The following is a 27,414-nucleotide window of genomic DNA, read 5'->3' on the forward strand; positions in this document are numbered from 1 at the left end:
CACAAAAACAGGAATATACATTCCATTCAGCACAACTTATTTTATCAGTCATCAAACAAAACAGAATCGAACGCATATCTAACTAGATTGCTTACTGACTTTTTACAGGAGTTCTGACCTGCATTCCTGCTCTGGTCCCGGCAAAAGCAACACACAGACAGAGAGAACCCTTTGTTTCTCCCCCACCTCCAGCTTTGAAAGTATCTGGTCTCCTCATTGGTCATTTTGGTCTGGTGCCAGCGAGGTTATCTTTAGCTTCTTAACCCTTTACAGGTGAAAGGGTTTTTCCTCTGGCCAGGAGGAATTTAAAGGTGGTTAGCCTTCCCTTTATTTTTATGACAATACCCATGACATCAAAAGAATAGCAGCTTATTAATGAATAAACCAGAGTATAATAGATGTTCAGGCCACCAGCCTGCAAGCTGATCCTCATGGGTAGACCCCTGCATTCATGCAAGTCCCATTAGACTTGAGGGGGGCTCCCCATTGGCATAGAATATGCCCAAGTGGTCCATCTGACTGCTGCAGGCCCCAACACATTAGATTCCCTATCCCAGCAAATGTGCAACCATAATGAGTACACTTATTATATAACTCCCTCACGGTCCTTATGCTGCTAGAGGGAGGAAAACAAGAGACTTCCAAGGAGTTCAAACTTTTGAGAACATCAAGTACCACCGAAAGCTTTTTAGAATAAAATATAATTAGTTACATTTTAAAAGACCCACAGTGCACTTACTCCCAGGCATGTTTCACTCAAATACTCCCAGGCATGTTTCACTCGCCTCCAAAAACACACTTTAAAATTGCACCACAGAACCATTTAGAGTCCCTCTCTTTTGTTTCTAAGTCTGCAATTACTGTAATATCAGTCCAGGATAAAGAACCTAAAGTAGTTCCAAATAGAGGGTATCATTTTTAGTTTTTTGAAGGTTGTTATTCTGATGTCCCTTTGCAAAGAGAAAATGTCATAGCTTACAGAGCTTAGGCAGCACAAAATTATAGGGGCAGCAGTCAAAGCTAATATACTTAAACCGGGAAGGCAGGTTTCTATTGGTTAGAGTCAGGCTCCCCGGCTTCCCTGTCTATCACACCTAGTGCAGTCAATCATTGACTGGTACAGTGCCATATTAGAGATATACTGAGAAATAACATCTGGAAACCAGAGTTTCTCAGCTGAAACACGCTGTAGAATTAAGGGACAACATTTTCAGAAGTGACTAGTGATCTTGGCTGTCTCAGTTGTTGGTGCCCAAAATGAAATAACTTAAATAGGGGCCTGATTTTCAAAGATGCTGAGCCTTCACCCTCTGCTCACTGTAACAGACCAAACTAAGTTTTTACTATTTTTTACACTACTGTTTGCACTACAGAACACCACAGCTATTGGGGACTGAGCTGGATTCTATTTTCACTGGGACATCCATCAATAGTACTGCTGGCCAGGTTCCAACTGTTGAAACTTTGCTCTTGATAATAGGTGATCCAAGTACCACCCAGCCAGAAAAAAAAATAGCCCCCTTGCTGCGTTTGCAGAACTGAGCAAATCTGGAATAATCACCCTTTTGTTTCTCCACTGAGCAGATTTGAAGTGATTCAGATACAAAACAGTGAAACTCATGCTGCCATTTTTACATAATAGCTTTTCCAGTTTAGAATATTTCTTTTAAAAAAAACCAACAAAACAAAATCAAGCCTAGCATCCCAACACACATGACCAAAAGCAGAACAGCAGAGCATCATTGTAGGCATGACAGTATAAAAATAAAATTCTGCCTCACGGTGGATTATATGCAGAACCTGGGCAAAATTTCACACATTTTAAAAATGCTGTCTCTCGGGTAAACCCACAGACCCTGCCTATAATGGCCAGGAAAGCTGTTTGCAGCTGTCAAGTAAACTAGGTTTAAGCACAGTTCTCCAGAACGATGATAACTAGGGCTGTCTGGAAAACAACAATTCCTTTTCGTGAAAAATGTCACTGTTTTGAAGTTTGGTTTTATTGCAATGCAGAGCTGTGAAAGAATAAGAACAGCCAATACCCCAGTGGTCAAGGGATTTGCTTGGGATGTGGGAGACCCAGGTTCAAGTCCCAAATCAGACAGAGCAAGGACTTGAACCTGGGTCTCACATTCCAGATGAATGTCCTAACCACCAAGCTATTGGCTATTCCGGAGTCCCTCCATCTTCCCCTCCATCCAGAAATTCCATCCTGGACCTGAGGAACCTTTTTCAACAAGATTTTCATTGAAACACATACACTTCTGCAAAAAACATTACGATTTCGACAAAACATTTTTCTATGGAAAATGCTAACAAGGTTTCCAGGCCATTGTAAAGGGCCACAATTCCCAGTACTCTGCATTGGTATGCAAGGATGCTTCTATTCACTTACACGGATGGTTGCACTGACGCTGTAATGCCTGTATAATCCAGTGTTCAGCATGAGTGCAGGACGTTCACTAGAGCTGTCCTCACTCCATTGTGATGACTGGCTCAGCAGTTTGTGGCTGAAGCAACAAGTCAGCCTGGAATTGTTTAATGATTAGAAATATTGACATAAATCTGTTTGTTTTTATTTCCCAAAAGTTTTCAAGCCTTTCCCAAACAGTTCCTCAGGACAAGAGCTAATAGTGTCAATATTTTTCATACATTTGACATCTTTTATTTTTCACACATTTGTCCCGTAACTTTCCTGTCAAGCTGCTCAGGATTAAAAACTTGACTGCCTCAGCTAGTGAGAAAAAACGTGACCAGATTTGGTTTAAATCTTTCAGAATTACGACCAGCAGACAAAACACCTGCAATATCAGATGCTTTCTGGGAAGTCTTAAAATGGCATCAAGTTAATACACGATCAGTCACTGGTGAACTCACTCACTAAAAGAATGGCAATGGGATATGGAAACATTCCACCTCCAGGTAACTAGTTCAAGTCTCACCCAGTCAGCTAGCAACAAATATAAAAACTGTCGCCAGGAAATTATTTGGTGGCTCCTCAAAATGGCTTGAAGGTCTCATTTCTGTTCTAAATGCCACAACCAGCACATTACCTGTGTTAAAAGTCACAGCAGAGGCAAGCAGAATTCTGTGGCTGTGGGGACTGAACCATTTCTCACCTCCAGGAATGGTGCACTCAAAGCAAGTTTGAAACACATTGGCAAGGTGGTACAAGGAAGCTCGCATTGCTGCCACCCATGCTTGCATAAAGAGAAACATTCATTTTCTTTTGTTGCCCATTTAGCATCTTCCATTGGCACAGATTCCTCCCCATGTAAAGGAATGTCATGTAGTTAATTCTAAATATCGTAAGACAGTTTGTGTGGTTACCTCAATACATATTTGCTGCAAAAATGAAAACTGCCCTACAGATGACATGGCTCACTATGGTCTTAAATACATCAACTCCCAATGTCAAGATCAAAGCTGTCCGGGTCTTTCATATCTAGAAGTCAATAATTTGTTGACATAATGTAAATTAAATCCATATTGAAATAACAGTCAGTACCCAAAGGGGGAAAATGGAGTGTATTTTATCAGTAATCCATGCAAAGGGTCCGTAGGGCTCCTTAGGGAAGTTGCTATTATATCAATAGGGGGTATTAAAAAACTCTTCTACACTCCATTATATCAATAAATACTTTCTTTCACACTGCCACTGAGGGACTCAACAGAACAATTATACATGGATAAAGTCTTATACTCTGTTTCAGTGACACATTATTTCCTTCTTTTATTTAAAGAAATAAAACAAAAGTGTATCAAACACAGAAAACACTAATGTGATAATGAGTATACTCAAGAAATTCCACAGGAAAAACTATCTAAATATTGCAAGTCCTCTTTCACTGGTCTCAGCAACACCGAGAAACAAGGGGCATCATCCGCCCTGGGTCTGATCCTGCAGCATGCTGAGTGCTACCCTCAACACATCAGCTTCAATAGCACCCAAGGGCACTCAATACCTATCAAGATTGGACTCCATGTTTTAGCTCATTTTCTTGTTTTTAGGGGTTGATGTCAGACTTTTAATGGTTTAAGCTTAACAGAGTTTTTTGCATTAGTGCTCCACTAAGAATCAAAGGTTGTAACTATAGAATACCAGACCCATAGAAATGCTGGGCTGGAAGGGGCCTTGAAAAAGTCATCGAGTCCAGCGTCCTGCACCAATGTAGGACCAAGTAAACCTAGAAAATCCCTGCCAGGTGTTTGTCCAACCTGTTCTTAAAAACCTTCAGTGATGGAGATTCAACAACCTCCCTTGGAAGCCTGTTCCAGAGCTTAAACTACCCTTATTCAGTAGTTAGAAAGGTTTTCAAAATATCTAATCCAGTGGTCCCCAACCTTTCTGTGGGAATAGCACATTCCTATTCCCAACAGACTGCGGCGGGCACCAAACACACCGCCGCCGTTGCTCGGCGGCATTTCGGCGGGCGGTTCTCAGGTGGCCGTGCTCGGTGGCGGCATTTCGGTGGCAGTGTGTCCTGCGGGTGCACACAATTGCCCCGGCGGGCGCCATCTGTTGGGGACCCCTGATCTAACCGAAATCTCCCTTGCTGCAGATTAAGCCCATTACTTCTTGTCCTACAGCCAGTGGACATGGAAAACAAAGTGATCACTGTCCTTTTGTTAACAGCCCTTCACATGCCTGAAAACTTATCAAGTCCCCCCTCAGGCTTATTTTCTCAAGTCTAAAGATGCCCAGTTTGTGTTTTTTTATAATCTTTCCCCATAGGTCAGGATTGTTAAATCTTTTATCATTTTTGTTGCTCTCCTCTGGACTCTCTCCAATTTATCCACATCTTTCCTGAAGTCTGACACCCAGAACTGGACACAGTACTCCAGCTATTGCCTTACCAGTGCCAAGTAAAGTGGGACAATTATCTCCCATGTCTTACATACAATACCCCTATCAATAAACTTCAGAACATTTAGCCTTTTTAGCAATGGCATCACATTGCTGACTCATTCAATTTATGATCCACTATAAATCCCAGATCCTCTTTCAGCAGTATTACCTCCTAGCCAGTCATTTCCCATTTTGTAGTTGTTTTTCCTTCTTAAGTGTAGTACTTTCCCCTTGTCTTTATTGAATTTCATCCTGTTCTTTCAGACCAATTCTCCAATTTCTCAAGGTTATTTTGAATTCTAATCCTATCCCCTTCCAACTTGGTGTCACCTGCAATTTTTATAGGCATACTCTCCACTCCATTATCCAAGTACCAGGACTGATCCCTGCAGGCCCCCACTAGATATCCCCCCCAGTTTGACAGCAACCCATTGATAATTACACTGAGCATGGTTTTTTTCAACGAGTTGTGCACCCACCTTATAGTAATTTCATTTAGACCACATTTCCTTATTTGCTTACAAGAACGTCATATGGGACAGTGCAGAAGCCTTACTAAAATCAAGATATACCATGTCTAAGGCTACGTTTTAGTCATGGGTATTTTTAGTAAAAGTCTCACGGGCAATAAACAAAAAGTCACGGCCCCATAACCTGTCCATGACTTTTACTAAAAATACCTGTGACTAAATCTTACCTGCTGGGATTGGGGCGCTCCTGCAGACGACTGCTGCTTGGTGGGAGAGGAAAGGGGACCAGCTGTCTGAGGCTGCAAGAGCAGCAGCCAGTGCGGCTGGCCTCTGGGTTTCCCCAACTGCTGGGGTAGTCCTGGGGTCAGCTGCACCAGCGCTGCAAAATTCACAGAGGTCATGGAAGATTAATGATTCGCAGTCTTAATCACATCTACTGCTGCACCCCCATCCACTAGGTCTGACAGAGAAGGAAATTCTTTATAATGCTATTATCCACTGGGTGCTTACAAACTGATCGCTTAATAAATTTATCCCAGTATCTTTCCAGATATTGAAGTTAGGCTGACTAGTCTATAATTCCCCAGGTCCTCTTTGTTCCCCTTTTTAAAGAGAGTTACTGTGTTTGCCCTTCTCCAGTCTTCTGGGACCTTACCAGTCCTTCATGGGTTCTCAAAGATAATTGCTAACAGTTTTGAGATTGCTTCAACTAGTTCCTTACATACCCTAGGATGGATTTCATCAGGTCCTGCCAACTCAAATACATGCAATTTACCTCAGTGTTCTTTATCCTATTTTCTCCCTATTTTGGTGTATGTTCCTTCCTCCCTTGTTGTTAATATTAATTGTGTTGAGTATCTGGTCACCATTAACCTTTTTTTAGTGAAGACTGAAGCAAATAGGCATTAAATACTTATGCAGGCTCTTACAGTCAGGTAAGATGTGGTAAGACAAGACAAGACACCGTTGGAAGATAAGATACTGGGCTATATAGACCTTTTGTCTCATCCAGTATGGCCGTTCTTATGTTTGCTTAGAGAGCAAACAGTTGCATAGACTCCTGGCTCTCAACAAATGCAATACTCAAAGTTTCTACTGAGTTTGAATATAATAGCCCAAGTGCAGACGTGGAATGGGTGGGTAACATGCCATTTCAGCCAGTGGAGCTGCACAGGCTTGTGGTGGCCTGAATTTGGCTCATGGACTGCGGTCCTGCTTTTGTAGCAGTGATGATAGAGCTGCCTTATAAAGAATACCAGTGGTAAAAACATAATGAACCACAGATATGCACTCTTAGGTCACTGCTGAAGAAGGGCTAGGCAAGACATTCCATCAATGTATGAAAGCACTCGTGTGGATTTTTTAAACTCTACCTGGCATATGAGCTTACAAGTTTCAACATGGATGATTTAAATTGTTTTTGGTCTCAGTCAGATTATTTAACCCAAGAATTCCAGTACAAGACTGATTGCTCCAAGTCATTTACAGCGATTTGTGTGTCCTTGTGGGAACTCACTCCTAGGGTAACCAGGTAGCAAGTGTGAAGTATCAGGTCACTTTTTTTTGAGGTATAGTTGTGTATGTAAGACAAAGCCCCTATTATCGGGATGTCTGGTCACCCTGCTTACATAGGGGCAACGTGACCGGAGATTCTAGGGTCAATCACAGCTGTAAAAAATGTATGGGTTCCCAATGACCTCGTGAACTAGTGGGCTGCCCTACAGTGTCTCATCACTAGCCAATTGTCTACATGGGATGGAGCGGCAGTCTGATGTACAACTCCACTCAGCACATATTGAGGTCATCTACACACTCAGCAAAAAGTTGATTAAAAAGGAATTGTGAAATGCTTGTTTATTGAAGCTGCCACAACCACAAGGGACCAGTGAAAGCTAGTGTACCACAACGTGTACTGGCATCAGGCAGACAACCAGATAGGATGCTGCCACAGGAACCAGGATATTCTGAACTTCAAAAGAGTTGGAATCCTCAGAGATCAAAGGACTGCTGAAAGACTGCTGAGGTGAGTTTGGGAGCAGAAAGTGTGGTACACCCCACTTCGGGGGGGGAGGGAGGGTGGCTGGCATAAGGCTCTCAAAGTAAGTTTTCCTTTTCTATTGGGTTTATGAAGATAAAAGGCCCAGATATTGCGTAGGGTTTTCTTCCTAGCTGAGATGCAAAATTTTGCCTTGTCCTCCATAAATTACACTATTTTCATTGGTATGAATTGGAATTATATAATCTTGACCACCACCAAGGAAGAACAGCCATGGTTCTGAGTGTAAGCCTCTTAACCAACATATCACCCACCTAGCCATTTGCTTGTAGGCTTCTTCTGCCACTGCATAGATGTGAGGATCCATGTCCCCCATGTTTTGGCCACTGTATGCATAGATGACATCTTGTTCATAGATTGGCAGTTGTTCGTATGGGTTAATGGCAACAAGAACAATACCTAAATAAAACAGACAAACATGCAGACATTAGAATTAAAATAAAGTCACAATAGTTTAGAACCTTTTTTCTTTCTTTCTTTTTTTTATTTTTATTAATACAAGGAGATTCAAAAAATGCATAGAACAAAAGGGTCCAGGTTCTTATATCAGCTTTCTTTGAATCATGTAGAAATGGTTAATGCACTGGTGAAAAGAACAGCTCACATTAAGCTATGGAAGAGGAGCATAAAATATATGAGATGAATAGAAGTCCATCATATGAAGTAGGCCCTTTGAGCATTTCCCTGCCCCCAAAAAGGTGAAAGATACTGCCGTGGATAAGCCATATCCACATAATTGAACATCCACTGAACTCAAAATATTTTGGTTTCTGGATTTCAGATGAAAATGCAAAACCATAAGATTAACAGAAATTAAATGCACATATCATGTTAAAGGAACATGAAAGATATGAATTAAAAAAAAAAATCTTTAAAAACTTCCTTTCCCTTCCTGTAGGAAATCCAGACTGCTCAGTTCATCATACAGTCACACCACTGGGCTTAGGAACCACAGTCATCCAAAAACATGGCATCCCACCCCATCCTGTAATCTTATCCAGGCCAGGGGGAAATCAATCAATCCATGGGATCCCCATGGATTCGGGAGGGTTGTCTACATGGATCAGAGAGTAGGTGTGCTACAAAAACTATGGACAACAGCATGAGAGGATGATAGAATCAGAAGCCTTCCTCTAAATATTTTCTGGGTTTGTGGGCTTAAATCCGACACTAATGTTATTTTAACCTGCTATAGGAGGAGTGTGGTCTGGTGGCTACATGTAGAGACAGGAGGACAGCTTAACCTTGAATTTTAAATGTTCCCAATACATGTCAAGTTGTTAAAGTTAAGAATGTAATAAACGAAACTCAGTTTTCAGTTTTATGATGAGATTACTGGTTCTGTGGATGAAGGGAAAGCAGTGGATGTATTGTTTCTTGACTTTAGCAAAGCTTTTGACACGGTCTCCCACAGTATTCTTGTCAGCAAGTTAAGGAAGTATGGGCTGGATGAATGCACTATAAGGTGGGTAGAAAGCTGGCTAGATTGTCGGGCTCAACGGGTAGTGATCAACGGCTCCATGTCTAGTTGGCAGCCGGTATCAAGTGGAGTGCCCCAAGGGTCGGTCCTGGGGCCGGTTTTGTTCAATATCTTCATAAATGATCTGGAGGATGGTGTGGATTGCACTCTCAGCAAATTTGCGGATGATACTAAACTGGGAGGAGTGGTAGATACGCTGGAGGGGAGGGATAGGATACAGAAGGACCTAGACAAATTGGAGGACTGGGCCAAAAGAAATCTGATGAGGTTCAATAAGGATAAGTGCAGGGTCCTGCACTTAGGATGGAAAAATCCAATGCACCGCTACAGACTAGGGACCGAATGGCTAGGCAGCAGTTCTGCGGAAAAGGACCTAGGGGTGACAGTGGACGAGAAGCTGGATATGAGTCAGCAGTGTGCCCTTGTTGCCAAGAAGGCCAATGGCATTTTGGGATGTATAAGTAGGGGCATAGCGAGCAGATCGAGGGATGTGATCGTTCCCCTCTATTCGACATTGGTGAGGCCTCATCTGGAGTACTGTGTCCAGTTTTGGGCCCCACACTACAAGAAGGATGTGGATAAATTGGAGAGAGTCCAGCGAAGGGCAACAAAAATGATTAGGGGTCTAGAACACATGACTTATGAGGAGAGGCTGAGGGAGCTGGGATTGTTTAGCCTGCAGAAGAGAAGAATGAGGGGGGATTTGATAGCTGCTTTCAACTACCTGAAAGGGGGTTCCAAAGAGGATGGCTCTAGACTGTTCTCAATGGTAGCAGATGACAGAACGAGGAGTAATGGTCTCAAGTTGCAGTGGGGGAGGTTTAGATTGGATATTAGGAAAAACTTTTTCACTAAGAGGGTGGTGAAACACTGGAATGCGTTACCTAGGGAGGTGGTAGAATCTCCTTCCTTAGAGGTTTTTAAGGTCAGGCTTGACAAAGCCCTGGCTGGGATGATTTAGTTGGGGATTGGTCCTGCTTCGAGCAGGGGGTTGGACTAGATGACCTTCTGGGGTCCCTTCCAACCCTGATATTCTATGATTCTATGATTCAAATTGAAGCCCCTAGGTCCATTACAGACAATTTAATTAAATAGAAGACCCTGGATGGCATTTTGAATGACAGAACCAAACTTTCAGAGAAAAATTATTAATTCAGCAAACAGGCATACAATTATCATTTACACAGGTACTACAATTATACTCATTTTCAAAGAGGGAAGGGCATATCAATGGGTGATCAGTCCACTGACAACAGAATGAAGTATAGTTTATAATCCTGTAACCTAACAATACCCTTTTGGTGTTAATTGGAGCTCTCTTGCAATTTAGCAAGGCTACTCCTTTTATAACCCATTATAATACTAATTAACATTAAACATAGCCATTACCATTTTCACATTTCCACCATCTCTTTATTGGCTCTTAACACACACATTATTTAAATTAACATCTGAATCAATGTCCTTCTCCTGCTATCAATATAGATAGCGTTTTAATAACATTCCAAATTCTCAAAAACACACTTATAAAAACCCTTGCTAAAACCAGTTATAACCAAAATGTAACCCGGGGTTACATCCTGGCTAACTTCAAATTTCCCATCTTACGGTCTCCGACTTATCTCTCTAACTTGTGTTCACACTAACAAGCTCAATTTCCCACTCCTCTATACTTAGAGTAACTTAGGTTAAGAAATAAACAGAAATTAGACTTGGCCTAACACCTTTTATCGGCTGAAACAGGACATCTGGGTTCTACTCCTACTTCTGCTAGTGACCTCTCTGCACTTCAGTCACTCTAATCCTTAAGACAGGTATTACATCATCACTTCCAAAGAGGCGTTGTGTGGCTTAATTAATGAATACGATAAAAGCTTTGTTATCTGGCATGTTGGTGGAATGGGTGTGTGCGTGTGAGAGAGTCAAAAATTCCAGTTAATTAAGAGGGAGAGAGTTTGGGTGCAGGAGAGGGGTTGGGGCAGGAGGTTGGGGTGTGGGAGGAGTTTTGGGGTGCTGGATCAAGGCGGTGCTCACCTTGGGCGGCTCCGTGGAAGCGGTGACATGTCCCTGCTGCTCCTAGGTGGAGGCATTGCCAGGCGACTCTGAGCACTGCCTCCACCCACAGGCACTTCCCCTGCAGTTCCCATTGGCTGCAGTTCCCGACCAATGGGAGCTGCAGAGCCAGCCCTTGGGGTGGGGGCATCGCACGAAGCCCCTGTAGTCGTTCCTCTGCCTAGGAGCAGTTGGGACATGTTGCCACTTCCGGGGAGACATGCAGAGCCAGGTAGGGAACCTGACGGCCCTGCACCAACTGGACTTTTAATGGATATCAGAAATGCTGGTGACTAGAGCTTTCCAGCTGGTAAAGTGCTGGATAACACAGCTTTTACTGTATATGGTAAAATCCTCAGATAAGAGGAGCTATGTAAATATAAAATTGTTATAAAAAGATCAGTATTAGCATATAAGAAATTATTAAACAGTGCAAAAAAATCCACAAACCCTGATGTAGATATATTGTAATACTCACCACAGTAGGTATAGATGTGATTTGATTCCAAGAATCGAACCTTTAAATTATGTAGGACAGCAGGCTCATGGAGATAACTTAGAGCTGTCAGGTCATTTTCGCCCACCAGAATATCTGGATTACGCAAGAAAGGCAGTTGATTGGTTTTGAGATCAACTGGATATTCGTAGATCTGAAGTAATACAAATTGCACACAAAAAATGGTTAAAAAATAAGAACCGTCTACCTTCTTCATATTAGTTTTTTTTAAAACTCATGTAGGGGTAATTCTGCCCTCAACAGATTATTTGTATAACATCAGCACCTAGAGGCCCCAACCAGAATCCAGGCCCCATTGTGCTAGATGCTGCCCAGATAGATAAAACATGCACATATTGCTTACCGAAGTGAATAGGAGTTCTGTGCACCCACAATGGTCACCCTTTAAAAAATATTTTCAATTATTTTTGGATAACTAAACAATATTGCTTTCTTATTTCCTGTATTCCTTAGGGATTTCCCAGTACTGAATAAGGGCAAATACTCTGGACATTGCACAAAGGACAAAATTCACTGCTGAAGGGTGAATTTCATCCTTACTGAATAAATTTATCTAATCTCATTTTCTAAAACAAACCCAGGAAGTTTTTAGGGGTGGCCAAGGAAGGAGATGGCACAAGCTACCTCAAAGTGTTAGTAACACACAGTACCATATACCAAAAACAGTAAAAGCATAAATGAATCTGACATGTGCATCCTTATTTATCCTCCTCTAAGATCAGCTAGAGTCACAGAATCCAGAGTCCTTCCCTTTGACAAAGTTATTTGTTGACTTTTTTTTTTTTAATTAAAGTCACTTCAAACACATTATGCTCTATACTCCCTTCAGTCTCTTCTGACAATGGGGAGAGGATGCAAAGGAGCCAACACAGGAGCACTGTAGACTTACGTGAGGAACATGGTAATGGCATTAAAATATATGGCTCACCATAGGCTAAAGAGTTTTGGCTCTTCCCCAACTGAACAGCAGAGCCACTGATTAGAATCAGCATGACTTTTCCCCCTTTATCTGTAAATACCTTTGTCAACTTCCCCGTGGGCACTTCCACTCTCAGACACTTAGGAGACAGATGTCGTCTTGGGAAGTTTCCAGTTTAGTATTTACTGAAAACATTTAACGTTTGTTTACGCTTCAGATGAGTTATGTTCCTGCCCCCCTGAAAACTCTGAGTTCCTCCAGCAATGGTGAAACCCTGCTTGTGAAAGCAGGAAGAGGCAGATGAGAATTCCCATGCCATTCATTTTATCCAACAAGCCGTTTGGTTTAGTTATATAGGCACGTACAGGAAAAAGTGAATATATTAGCAATGGCACAACAGATAGTGCTTAGAGCAGAGGGGACGTAGGCAGGTGATCAGTGGGTGACATATGCATGAATACTAGGTAGGGAAAAGCGTACCATGGCCATTCATTGCCGACTGTGTCGAGTACGTTCTGCTCATTTGCCTCTTGGACAATCTAACAAACAGCTCCAATTAATATTTTGGCAGCTAATGGATGCTTATAGAAGAAGAGTTCATCTTTCAATCCTCAGAAGATATGCCGGCTCTGCCACGTTTCAGGCCTTCAGTTCCTCAGCCAATAGCATGGAATATTTAACAGAGATTCTCTTGAAGTGATGTGACAAACTGAGGCCTCCCTGTTGCCACTGCCTTGACTCCTCATCCGCTGAAGTCTTTACCCTCCCTTTCACCCCTCTCTCACCTTGATGGCTGCAGAGAGCCTCCTCTGTGGACTCCCCAATTCCTCCCTGCCCAGATTCCTGCATGTGCAGATACCATCGTCAGATTTAACACATGGCCCTATCTTTCCCACATTCAAAACTACCATCCAAGATCAGGGCCCTCGATGTGCTAAGCACTGTCCAGACATGTAACAAACATGACAGTCCCCGCTGTCAAGGACCACAATCTAAACGGGAGACAGGACTGAAGAGGAGGACAAAACAGATAAGTAGGACAGTAGAATGAAGACACCAAAAAAAAAAAAACCCACCAAAAAACCCACCACCCAACTTCATCACTCATTTTTGGTTCCAATTAAAAATTGTCCTCTCAAAGGAACAGTGCCATCCCGCTTCAGACGTTGCTCCTCTCCCTTTCCCATTGATTAACGCTGCTTCCTCTGTCCCTTCCAACTATCCTGCCATTGCTGGTGCAAAATCCTCCTCCTAAAACGTCTTCCTCCTAGCTCTCCTCTCTTCCCTAACTGACCCTCCACAGCTTCTTCCTCTGGGACAGCTTGCTATTGTTATTTCAGTTCTGCACTGATGTCACTTCAACTTTACACACTAAGACCCTTTTGGTATGAAACATACTGCAGAAATGAAGCCATGTGGCACATTCAGAGTTACTAGTCCAACTGCCAGCAGAAACAAAGCTACAACACAGATCAGATCACACTCAGCTTTTGGCCAGTCTGGTGCCATAAGCAAAGTAATCACCACACAAGAATGTGAAGTCTTGATTCCCCCGACCCCGCAAGAGGTCCCAACCAAGATTGGAACCCCATTATGCTCAATTAAAAGATAAACCCTGCCCTGAAGAGTTTACTAGCTAAATAGACAAGACAGACAAAAGGTGGGAAGAAAAACAGAAGCACAGAGAGATGAAGTAATTTGCCCATCACCACATAGCAGGTCAGTGGTAGAGATGGGAACAGAGCCTGGTCTCCAAAGCCCCAACCCATTATCCTATTCAGTAGGCCATGCTGTCTCTTTCAAGATGCATAGGAGCAGCACCACCCATGCAGCATGCAGACTGAGTTCTTCCACTCCTGAGAGAATCTCAGTGAAGCTTGACCTTTACAAAAATCTTTACTGCTGCAACTGAGTTCCAGGAGATAATCCCCACAGTCCTGCATTAGGATTTTTGAGAGCCTAGGATTCCCATGGACTATGCAACACTGAGTTCATCACTCCAGAAAGAGATTCATGATATACACAAAGCAGCCAGGAACAGGCCTGCTGGAAAATCATAAATCCATGAAAATTCACTCAGATGAAAAGGATAAGAAAAAGGAGCTAGTAACAACAGCGGAGACATTTCAACTTTCAGGAACCAAAGGCTTTCAATTCCCTGAAAGATATCCTGATGTTCATGTAACCTTCATTTGATGCATGCTTCTGTCACTCCATGCTACTCTAAAGTTTGTCAGGCCAACATGCACTCATCACACTCAGCAGGGACTTCATAAGAATGGTCTCAACAATAAAAACCATCTGCACAGGAGAAATATTAAAAGGGAAAGACCCCTGTTATCCAGCCATGTAAATCTGTCTTTTTTAAAAATGAACTGAGCCTTCATTCAATTTACTGTAGGTTTTTCAGTTAGTGACATGTCTGTCATATCCTTCAGAGCAATAGCTATATAGCCAAGTTGGCTTCATAAATTGAATAGTTACAAAATAGCCTGAAAGACAGATTTCCATTAAACAACATAAAATAACGGTGGAATAAAAACCCCAAGCCTTAGTCCAGCTCTAACAAACTACTTCAGTTTGGCACAGGTGGCCCTGTAATGTTATCTATCAGAATGACAGGAGCTGAGCTGAACTTTTATCATGCCATATTTTAGGTATGGACTGTTCATCCTACTCCATTTATAAGACCTGTACCAGCAGGAAACAGCTATCAACATCTTTTAAGAGCAGAAAACAGACCTTTAGAATTTAACCAGTCTTCTCTAAAGGAAGCTGAGTTAACTGCAAAGCAGCATCATAGGGAACACACACTAAATCTGACAGCGTAAATCCAAAGATGAATGTGCCCATCCAACAAACTTAAGGTATCTTAATGGTTTTATATCAAATAAACTCTGCCATAATATTGACGTGACTCATTCCTTTATGTCCTGGCAACAGCAGCTATGCAGTTTCCACAACATAAAACAGCAAGCAGTCTTCTGACCTTCCCTTCTTTACCACCACTACCTCCAGGCAGAGGTAGTGGTGGTAAAGAATTGCCCAGAATTGACAGGACTCACCCTGACCTTTTCTATGAGGTTCACCTGAACGCTGAAGGATTTGAAGTGTTAAGATGCTGGAATCCCCACAAAACCCAAGAGGGGGAAATAACTACATGGAATTTGAAAAAGTGATGAATGTTACCAGACTGGCGGAACTGGAGCCTTCACATACAGCAGAGGCTCTGGCCGTGCAAGCTTCACCCACATAGCCCCCATTCCCTGATTTAGATGGAGAGCTCCAGGAGGTAAAAGGAAAGCCAGCCAAGCACGCACTTTTATCCAATCAAGCCAGTTAGTTCCAGTTGTGAGATGGGCAACACAAACTGAGCCAAGACCACATGCTCATTTCACATCTGTCACCTAATTCCTTGCTAGGATACGAGCACTGTCCTGAATTACTGGGCTCGCTGTTCTTCACAGAATCCTTGTTCGATTGTCTCAGAAGCAGAAGAAAGGTAACTGATTATGGAAATGAAGGAATCCACAGCTGGCAATAAAGCAGAAAGTTTCCTGCTCATTCTCTCTGGTAGTATGATGTAAGGGCAGGCAGCTCTGTGGGATGATCGGGGAGAGGAACGTGTGTGTATTGTTGGAAAGGGCACAGGCACTAGACTACTATTCTAAGGACACCGCATTTGCGGAGAGGAGAAAGAGGAGTTCCTATGGGCAGCTTATTTGAGGTGGGGGCCTCAGATAAAGGAGTAGGCTGCAAAACCTGGAACACATTTATACTAGAGAGACACCACTGTTTTGCACACGAATGTTAATCACATCACTGGATTTCATTACTTGTTAGCCAGTGGGAGTGAAGAGTAGGAGAGTCTAACAGCTGGTCAGGCTGGCAGCTCCAAGGTTGGCTCTAGGTTCTGGAGTCTTGCGGAGAGTCTGACACTGGGGAGTGGGGGCAGGCTCTGGCAGACGTCCATAACTAGGGGTCTACCAAATTCATGGCAGTGAAAAAACACATCATGGACCGTGAAATCAGATTTCCCCCCGTGAAATCTACCTATTGGACAGGAGGGGAAGGGGGACAAAGAATGCGAGGAGGTCCTGTGGAGTGGCACATGTGTTACACATTTATGGATGGCCCTTGGCAGATTAACAACCACAGGAGAAGACTATCTGGCTGCGCAAACGAATGTGTCCCCAATCTCGTCACTCAGTTCCAAGGTGCGTTATGTTGCTTTCCCAGGGACACTGGCACTCTGACATACTGCTACTGGCCTCTCTGCTTATACTGAACCAAAAAGAAGAATTGTTTTCATAACACTCTAATCAAGCATCTCTCATTCCTGCTCCCCAGTTGCCTGTTCAGTAAGAGGGTAACACACTATGTGCCAGTGTGAAACCGGTTCATTGGCAGGAGCTGTGAATTATTCACACAGCCCTTGGAGCATTTTCAGTTTGGGGAAGCAGTGTCTGTTAACTGCTCTAGTAACACAGCAGATCGTCCCCTGGACGATTAAAAAAAAATTGCCTGCTCAATGGAAAAACCAATTTAGATGAAGCTGTTCATGAAAAATATATTTCCTGGCACGATTATACCAGTCACACAGATTGTAGGCTGTGCTAAAGCAGTAAGATCAAGCTGGCTGGTTGGGGAATTTAGTTCCTTTAATGTTCCTCAACAGAACATCAATTTAACTGGAGTGCGCTTAGTAGTTTCAGTGGCACTTGGTCTTTGTAACAAAAGAGTGTCAGTAGAGTTGACCCTTGGCATTTAGAGATGACAAGTGGGTGAAACTTCTCTTTGTGCATAGAGCCAAGTGGAAGCCTGTTGCACTTAAATGCTCAAGTTAGGGCATAAGCAGTGCACAGGCCTATGATGACCCTCTACACCCAATAAGATTAAGTCTCCTCTGTCCTTCTTTAAGAAATTACCCACCTACCAAAGCAATGGACAGTAGCAGTGCTGGGAATTTCCTGAGCAGAGCTGTCCAGTTTTCTCAGACTATAAATCTGTGGGGAGCTGGGAGCTTCATGCACTTCAGGAGCTGAGACAGTCAGAGGTTTGGCTGCCCTCTACCACTGTTTTCCATGATCCTCCAAATTTTGAAGCAGTGAAATCATAAAGGTAGCCCTGAAGTAAATCCCATAGCCAACTCTGCACCACCATGACATGATACAGTTTCATCATGATGTTGGTTTTGCCACATGCTAATGCAATGTGATTGTCTAAGGATGATGCTGTCCTGCAGAACAAGTTCATACTCAGCTGAAAAAGGCAACATCATAACAGACCATCCATTCTCCCCACGTATGAATCCTCAGCTCAACACTAGGAACACAGTCAAGGTACTCAATCATTGATCAGTCTTACTTTTCAAATAACCTAGCTACAGATCATTGGTCTACAGACCTCATTTATGTAGGCTCTTCTTCCAATCAACATGATATTTATAAGAACTGGATTAAAAAAAGGTTTTTCCTAAATTGGTCCAGCAGGACTCTACTCATTTATTACTCATTTGGGTTTTTTAATGTTCTCTATTATTATCAGCAGCAGCTGCCCACAGCTTAGGATACTGGGTTGATTTCAGCCTGTGTTAGCAAGGGAAGCCTTTTGAAAAGTACTCTGAAAACAGACAGGCTTGAATTCTTTTAAAAAACTCTTTGACCATTCCTACACTTGGACAGCGCTCGTATCCTAGCAAGGAATTGGATGACAGATGTGAAATGAGCATGTGGTCTTGGGCAACACTTGGAGTGCTTTGCTGGTACATTATACTGGCAAGGCATTCCTAGTGGGGATACTGCTTGTACTGGCAAAACTATGCTTTTAACCATATAGCTTATCCCAGCTTTCCCCTCCTTCCCTTGCCCCGCAAAGCTAAATAAGCTATACAGGATCTGTGTTATAACCCCCATCTATGCGAGGGGCTTTTGCTGGCACAGCTACGTCCGTCACAATTCGTCATGCCTTGACATAGCCAACAAAAGTTTGTAGTGTAGATGTGGCCTTAGGCAAGTAATTCCATTAAAGAAGGCCCTCCAGTCAAAATGTTTCATGCTGGGCTCCATCAACTGCATTTTCCCCACTGAGTGCCCTGTCTCAATGGGCTATGGTTGGAAAGCTGATATCCAAGACAACCAGGTCCCGCCCACTAGTGAGTTTAAACATTAGGGCCAGAATCTCTAATGTAATAAGTGTATACATGTTGGAGAGGGAAAGCACCAAACAGTTTATAAGGAATAAACTGGCATTACTTTTTCTGACAAGTGCATTTAAAGATTGTAGAGTAACACCAGAGAGGAATTTCCTGTTTGTCACCCTCCTTTAGCACCCTTTTTTACAAAAAAGACAAGGACTGAAATGAGATCAGGGGTTTACACTGGAGTAAACCTGAAAAGGCTGAGCATACACAGAAAGAAAAAAAAAAGTGTTACTTGGCCAGTTATTTTTTTTTTCTGTATTCTGTTGGCTTTTACTTCTGATTCATATTGCTTATTCAAACCCATAAGTAATATTTACTCCTTCCATTTCATGTGCCAGCAGAGTCATAATCTGGTGTTTGTGACAGTCTGCTGTTTTGAAAATTACCTGGATGTCACACACACACACACACACACACACACACACACACAGAGTAACTTCACCGCAGAATCAAGTCAAAGAAGATTGGCTGCAAGGCAGGAAACCTTTGATTTGAATACAAATATCTTTGAAAACCCAAGACTGTTGCAAAGTGATGTATGACGGACTTTTTTTTAAAAATACACCAAGAACTTGTAATGATTCAGGCTCATTCAGAGGATCATTTGAAGTTTAGATCTACCACTGAAAAGGGAAATATATATAATTTTAATTAACTTACAGCGTCATCTTCAAATTTCAGATGTAGCTTTTTATCCCCTTCTTTGTAATCCTTGATAATTTCTGCTGATCTCCACACTTCATCAGGGTCAGGAATCCAAACCTTTGTGTACTGAAAAGAAAAATTCATGAAAACCACTTAGGTCAGAAATATACTTATTCCCTAGGGATACAATCCTACTCTCATTGCAGAGTCAATGGAAGTTTCTGTCATTGGCTTCAGTGGAAGCAAGATCAAGACCTACCTGAACATATAGCACAACATTATGGTCATGAATCAGACTGCTTCTTGACTAGACTGGTTTACTTGCTTGTTACTAACTAACTATAAGATCGAGTACAGTATGATACACAACTATGTTCTAACTTGTGAAGTGATCTCTGAGTTTGATTTCACTGACAATTTACCGGTCATTGTAGGTAGTAAAAATAATAGCATAATTCTCAGACAATTTTAAGAAAGCAAAATGCTTCCTTTTATGGAATGACAGAAAGGTGGCTTTTGAAATACCAAAGATGTACTACAAAAAGCATAAGTAGGCAAAGCACAAACATTTACAATGTTATCACAAAAGAGCAGCTTCGCATTAATTCGTTAATAGCTTCTTTATTAAAGCAGATACAACAGCTGTAAAGAGGTCAGATAAAAAGTGATGCCTAAAAAGGTTTACGAGAATTAAAAATCTAATTCAAAGAGCTGCAATGAATATTCACATGCATGCCCCTCAAAGGTAAGTGGACATTTGATTTCTCCAAATGTCTCAAATATGCAATTACACCTGTAAATCTGCAAAGGTCCCAGTGTGGGGGACGTTGTCAGAGACCAAGCCAAGGCAGAACACCAAAAAATTCATACATGTTTTAATTTTTTTATGAAATACACACACAATATTACGCAACACACACAAAAAATTATGTTTAAAGAACATTCAGGTTGCATAGTTAAGCAATGCCAGAAGGTTATCTGTGCAACCTTAATTTGGTCCCCATGTGTGTATACATTTGATAATCTTACATTAAAATTACATGAAGAAAAGGAGTACTTGTGGCACCTTAGAGACTAACCAATTTATTTGAGCATAAGCTTTCGTGAGCATCCGATGAAGTGAGCTGTAGCTCACGAAAGCTTATGCTCAAATAAATTGGTTAGTCTCTAAGGTGCCACAAGTACTCCTTTTCTTTTTGCGAATACAGACTAACACGGCTGTTACTCTGAAACCTTTAATTACACGACATCCCCACCCATACTATTTTTCCACCACAGGAAACCTGTTTCATCAGTGCAGTTAATTAGCAGCTACTCAATATTGTGTTTTATACTGTTCAGTGCAAGTCCCCAGACATTTTTTTTACACCATTGCATACGATTCAAACCCTGCTCTGAAGACAATTATTAATTTCCTCATGGGTTTGTCTATGTAGCTCATCACTATAGTATAAGAATGCTTCACAAATACTATATTCCCAAAAACCCTGTGAGGCGAGAGAGGCTGGTATTATCCCCATTTAACAGATGGAGAACTGAGGCACAGAGAGATTAAAGTCAAGAAGTATCCACTAATCTTGGATGCGCAATCTGAGGTGTCGAGGACTTGACTTTATGAAGTAAGTAGCGTTATACAGCACTTCATATGTTCACAGAACAGCTTCACCTGACTTCAGCTGCAGCTGAGCGCTCAGCACTTCTGCAAATCAGATCTCAGGGGTTCCAGCTGAGCACCCAGAAAATGAGGAACAGAGGTAATATCCTGTGAAAAGTTGGGTTGAGGTGACTTGTCCAGCATCACACCAGGCGCCCTGCGGTAGACGCAAAGACAGAATCCAGTTCTTCAGGGAAGCATTCAACTGCCTAGACGGAGACCATCCTTTCTCTTCCTGCAGTCCCCTGCCTCATTCCTTACCCGATTTCCAGCTTCTGCAACCAATGAAGAAAAGCCTCCTTTTTCACACAACCCGCATTTATTCCCAGGGCAGGACGTGCACTGCCTGGGGCAAGGGTCCTGCTGTGAGGAAAAAAAGTGTGCGACCCCCCCCATCACTAACGACTGTACATGTGCACAAGCAGGCCCAATTAACATTGCACAGGCAACTCTGTCATTTCCTAATTGTGAGTGCTTGACTTTGTAACCTTAATGGTATTCTTTGAACATAGGGGTTTCCAAGGTGAAAAAAAAAACTGGGGGGGAGGGGGCAACAAATTCCATAATACTGATCCCTAGATGGGTCACCAGTTCCCTCTGACTCCTCATCCAATCTCACCCCACAGCACTATCTCATGGCTTCCGAGGTTCCCACCCCTCTCTGTTGCCCCCAGCTTCCTTGTCCTGCCAGTCCCAGTCTGCCCCCCAACTCACAATCTCATTTCCCTCTCTCCCACTCAGTCTCCCACCCCAGTTCCTCCCCCTATTCCAAATGTCCCAGAGGCTCCTCCTCCCAATCTACTCCCCCATTCAGTTTTGGCTCTTGCCCTCTCCACATCTGAACCAGGCAGCTTCTTTCTCCTCTCTGCCTGGGCCCCACCAGGGTGCGGAGTGCATTGAGACTGCAAGAGAGATTGGCTCCCTGCTCTCAACTCAGGTCATTTATAACGTGGCCAAATTTGGGCAGATTTTCATAGATCTGGCAAAACGCACATCACTGCCACAAAGGTCACGCCTCGGCCAAATTTCAAGTCCCTGCTCCATAGCATTTGAAAAGACCTTGAGATTTAAAAAAAAATAAAATAAAATAAAAAAAAGATGGGCAAAACATTGCATTTTTCCCCTGGCCTCGTTTTCAGAAGCAGCTAAACCACTGACTGAAATTTAAAAAAAAAAATTTTTACCTGAGGCTGACCTCTGGCATGGAAAGTTTCCTCCCAGAATGTTAAAACTTGGCAAAGTTATAAGCAACTGAAAACAGGGTCTTCTTGGAAGTGTCAGCACCACCTACTACTTTGCCCAGCAGACCCACTCCTCACCCCCACAAAACTTAAAATGCTGTGCGATTTGTTCATGTAGCGTAAATAATTCTATAACCTCACAAAGAACAAGGAGTACTTGTGGCACCTTAGAGACTAAACTTTATTTGGGCATAAGCTTTCGTGGGCCCACAAAAGCTTATGCCCAAAGATGCATCTGATGAAGTGGGTTTAGCCCACAAAAGCTTACGCTCAAATAAATTTGTTAGTCTCTAAGGTGCCAGAAGTACTCCTCGTTCTTTTTGCTGATACCGACTAACACGGCTACCACTCTGAAATCTACAACCTTCATGATTCCCTGTTATTGATTCAAATAGTATTGTTCAAGGAGAGAGGGACACCAAATGTGTGTGGAACGTGGGCAGCTTCAGGAGTAAAGTGAGTGGCCTACCTTGAAACTGGGGCATTGGAGAGGTATGAATACAATATGCATTGTGTTCATATTACTGGACCTATCCCTGTAGCAACGAGGCACTTATTTACAAAACATTTGGTTAAAATAATATTAAACCTACCTGGTAAGGCCAGCTGAACCTAGCTGCCATGAAACTGCAGATAATATATGGCTTTTTCTTAACTAACTGCTTCACAGACCAGTCAGGGCAAAATCTGACTACTTGATTTTAAAATGTTCTTTGATAGTTTGCATAAATGGAGAGCTCTTCCCTATTCCTTCAAACTCACAATTCCCATCCATTTCAATGGGAATTTGGGTGCTGCTGGACTGGGCCCTGGAAGCTCATGACAAAATTACTTTAGTATATATAGCTGGGGGGGAAAAAAACCCACAAGACCTACAAATCTGAGTGTTTTATGCTCCATCAAGGTGAGGACAGTATTAATATGGGCATACCTTCCCATACAGGAACAAGCTATACTTGTGTAATGCAGCTTCATACCAATATAACTGCATCCACAGTTGCAGCAAGTTACAGCACCAACTATACCATTGTAGTAAGTGGTAAAACTTCTGCGTGTAGCCAAGCCCCATGCGAGCCTGCAGAAAGCCCGTAACAACAGCTCTGACATGTGGGAACTGCATCCATTTATCTCAGGGAGGTGTTAACCTCGAGGCCCACTCATTGAGATGTCAACATCATGTATTTCATTCCTCTTGCGAAAAAGGAGGAGAGGGATCACAGATCTGCCCAACTTCCTGAGTGATGTCTCCTTTTAGTACCACAAGTGGGTGGTGTTGGGGACAAGCTACCACTCCTCCCTCCCCCCACAACCAAGAACGAACAAGTCCAAGGAGTCTAAAAGAGCCCATGTGCGCGTTCAAGCCCCAAGGAGGGGGAGCCAACAGGTGTCACTTCAAACCCAGTCACCCAAGGAATGGGAAACACACACTGTGGTGTCACAGAAGGGGACTAGGCTTCACCATGGTTTGCTTTTGAAAAAAAGCTTGGTGCCTACCAAGCATGATCCTAGCAATCCTTTTCCCACAGAGAAAACACAGAATTTGAATTTTTACAGGGAATCTTTCGTTTCCACATTTTGTGAAAAAAAAAATAAAGGCATATTGGCTACATTTTACCAAAAATACCAGTGTCACTTACTCAAGGGGTGCAACCTCCCCCTCTTGCGGTTAGTTTTTCAATGTGCTTTAAATTTACAGTGGAACCCCATTTATCTGATGAATTGGGACCAGGGACAGATCAGATCATCAGAAATTGGGCTACTCAGGAAGACTGGCAAAGTGCTTTCTATCCCTTACTTTAAGATGGAGGGTGACACGTGCAGTCAGCCCCACGCAGTGCTTACAGCTGGAGCCACAGCCCCAGTCCCGCCGCTGTCAGCCCCAGGCAGCTGGTGGTTTGGTTAATACAGAGATAATGGAGGGTCAGATACACAATAGAACCTTGTTTATCAGTAAAACATGGTGTTCAACTGATACCTATCTATATTGTGGCTAGGGAAATTAAAATTCAGTGTTTCATTTTAATTGCTGAAAAACGTGGATTTTTATGTTTTTTTTAAATTAGAGAATTTTGTTTTTTCCCCCCCTCACAGAAAACTAGGATCCCTGATGAGGCTTGCTTTACACTAGGAACTTATGTTGTTATAACAACGTTGCTCAAGGGTGTGGAAAATCCACCCCCCCTGAGAGATGTAGTTATACTGACCTAATCCCTGGTGTAGACAGTGCTATGTCAATGGGACGGTTTCTCCCATTGACATAGCTACTGCCTCTTGGGGCAGTAGTTCCTACGCCAATGGGAAAAGCTTTCCCATCAGCATAGGTAGTGTCTTCACTAAGCACTACAGTGACACCAGCAGGGCTGTGTGTTTAGACATGCCCTTGGGAATTTGTAAAGTGCTTGTCATTTTACCATCATCCAGCTAACCTTTCTCAAGCATGGTCACGGACATTCCTCAGTGGGCACTACTTACACACCTAGTTTCATAGTTCAGCTGTTGTTGAGTTATCTGTGATTTTTAAACCCTCTCATTTCCTATTTTAAAAAAAACTCATTTGGAAAGAGGAGAGAGAAAGCATGAAAAGAGGGTGTTATAATAGTATAATAGAAATGGTTTTGCCACATTAACTACAGCAGAGTGTTTGTTACTGGGTAACTCTATAATAATGTCACAGGAAGCAATGAGGGGGAAACTGCCAATGATCCCCCACTAATCCTGTTTTCAGGAAACTTTAAAAAATTTCTTTGGAGCAGGCAGCATGGTCTAGGAGAGTGGGTACTGGACTGGGCGTCAGGGGACCTGAAACCTATTGTCCGTTCTACCACTAACCTGCTGTGTGATCTTGGGTAAATTGCTCCCCTTTTCTGCAATTCAGTTCTCCACCTGTAAGATGGGGGACAAGGGAACTTACTACTTGCCTATATAAAGTACTCCGAGATAAAAAATTCAGACTTTTGGACAGATGCAAAACAAAAATGCCATATTGCACAATATAAATAGATCAGATTATCGGAGATTTAAAAAGTGTTACGGTTACAACTACAACACGTGACAAAAGCAATGTTACCCCTTTTTTTGCACAAAGTGAGCCGGTGGCAGTCGGAAACCAGACCTGGGGCTGAGATCACCTTCACTCTGGCTCCTTTATGAGGCATATAAAAGCTGCAGGTACATAAAGGGGCCCTACAAGCCCTGTAACCAGCGCAAACACGGCAGACATACCTGTAAGGCTGCCTCTGGGAACCTGCTTGGAAGCCCCCGTGCAGGGACATGACTGGGGCAAGGCTGTGTTGGGAAGGGTATGTTGTGGGGGGGGTGACATGACTGCACAGATTCTAGGCAGCACAACAGCCCACAGGGCACACCAGGGAAGGTGCGTTAACTCATACAGGTTCCCAGTGCTGTCGAGACTTATGTTGTGGGCCTCTATTCAGTCCTGTCCAGGTTCTCATATTGCCCTTACCACCTCAGTATCCGAGCACCAGAAATGCATTGAGTGATATGACTAACGTCAGCCAGGTGTGGCTCATTCTCCCTCTCATCCTCTCCTGAGAAGAGCTGAACATGCAGTGGAGTGTTGGGTTTCAATAGGGTTTTGCTTTGGGGGGGAAAAATATATATATATATATATAATGTGCATGCTACTCTGTGTTTATATTAGAAAAGGTAAGTCAAAGAAGTGCTCCTTGCATTTAGAGTAGAAGGTGGTGAGGTTTGTTCTTGTGGGAGTGTGGGATCAGAGCTGAGAAAGCTGTCTCCTGCACACATGAGCTCTCCCCTTGTGGTAGAAAGTTCCACACTGCATGAGGATGCAGAGTTGTCAATGCAGTGCTTTAGATGATCTTTCAAATATGCTGGGCCCAAAGTATTAAAGGACTTGAGGTCAAGGACCAAGACCTTGAACTCGACTTGCTACTTTATGGGGAGAGAGGGTAGAGATCAGAGGACAGTTGTGATGTGCGTAAGTCACAGTAGCCCATGCTGCTGAGAAGACCAGCTGTAGTGTTCTGTATAACTGTAGGTTCCAGTGTGCTGATGGCTTCACGCCTGGGTACATAGTATTGCTGTAGTCCAAACAGGAGGTAATAAAGATATGTATAACTGACTCAAGGTGATCGTTCAGCAGGATGGGATAGTTTCCTAGCCAACCAGAGAGGACAGAAAGCACTTCTCACAGATGCTCTCCACACCCCAGAACACCGCAGGTTGAGTTAAAGACACCTTAACCCCTTTCCAGCCCCCCCCCCCAACATGCTTCTATGAGGCACAGCGCAGAATCTTAGTCGAGACCTCCTGCCTCACAATCCAATTCACTGCATCACTTATATAGTGCTGCTGCTTTGCTTATAAATAAAACCTCAGGAGATTATCAGCAAGCAGCACCAAGTCAAAACCAGGAGGCATAGCTTCGGGGCAGGGACAGGAGAGATTCAGACTGAAGGAACTGGCTGTGAAGAGAAATGGCCCTGGGTACAGTACAGTCATACAACACAACAGAAAGGCAGGTTTCAATGAGGGTGAAATGCCAAAAGGAAACAGATTAAAAAAAAAAAAAAAAAAAAGACACTCAGGGCCAAAATCTGGTCTAATTTCTAGCCCCAGGAGAAACCCATTTTGTGGAATCAAGGCTAACTCTGTTGCAGGGGAAGAATCTGCAGGTAGAGATACCTGGAAACTTTGGGAACACTGAGATTTTAGAAATATTTTAGATTTTGATAGCACATTTGATTCTGAAGGACTTTACACGTTCTTCACAAAGATCCAGTGGAATGCAGCTTCCTCTGGAGTGGAGACTCCAACAACAGGTAGGGGGAGAAGAAGAATCTAACGTGCAGATTGCCCACAGCAAGCCAAGAAGGAATGGGAAGGGCCCCCAACACACAACTATCTCAACACTTTTGTAGGTCCCCTCCCCATACTACCTGAACATCCACAGGTTGCTAATAAGAAATTCCAAAGGTAGGCCAGTCAGGAAGATTTAAATATACAAGTCTAACCTAAGCAACCCCTGTATCCCTAATAGGGAATAAATCTGACTAGAAGAGCAGAATTGTTCATGCATAATAAGATTACGTTACTTAGCATCATAACATCATGTCCTAATGAGGTTTGATTCATTTATATGGCAGTCTATTATCTCAGACGATGTCATGCAATGAAATAAATACTCAGATTAGCCTATTTAAAAGCATCCTACTGTGCTAAGTGAAGCAGGTAGGAAGGCAATACACTGCATTTGCTGCAAGAGCACTTGCTTCTGCACATATTTATCAAGCACTGCACATAGCAGTGAGAGCAATTCCAATAGATCAGTGGGACTCAACAAGCA

The 27,414-nt window shown here is 42.8% G+C and overlaps 1 protein-coding gene across 2 annotated transcripts in view; it reads right to left on the reverse strand.

Annotated features, from left to right (window-relative positions):
• The window catches only part of MYO5B (myosin VB), a 367,788-nt gene that overhangs the window by 231,137 nt on the left and 109,237 nt on the right, over positions 1-27,414 (reverse strand). For both annotated transcript variants that reach the window (XM_048851019.2, XM_048851021.2), the window contains exons 2-4: positions 19,206-19,316; positions 11,386-11,557; positions 7,630-7,774 (exon numbers count right to left, since the gene is read on the reverse strand). In XM_048851019.2, the coding sequence (XP_048706976.2) occupies positions 7,630-7,774; positions 11,386-11,557; positions 19,206-19,316 (428 nt within the window). The remainder of the gene's footprint in view (positions 1-7,629; positions 7,775-11,385; positions 11,558-19,205; positions 19,317-27,414) is intronic.

This window comes from Caretta caretta, chromosome 5 (assembly GCF_965140235.1).
Source record: "Caretta caretta isolate rCarCar2 chromosome 5, rCarCar1.hap1, whole genome shotgun sequence".
NCBI lineage: Eukaryota > Metazoa > Chordata > Testudines > Cheloniidae > Caretta > Caretta caretta.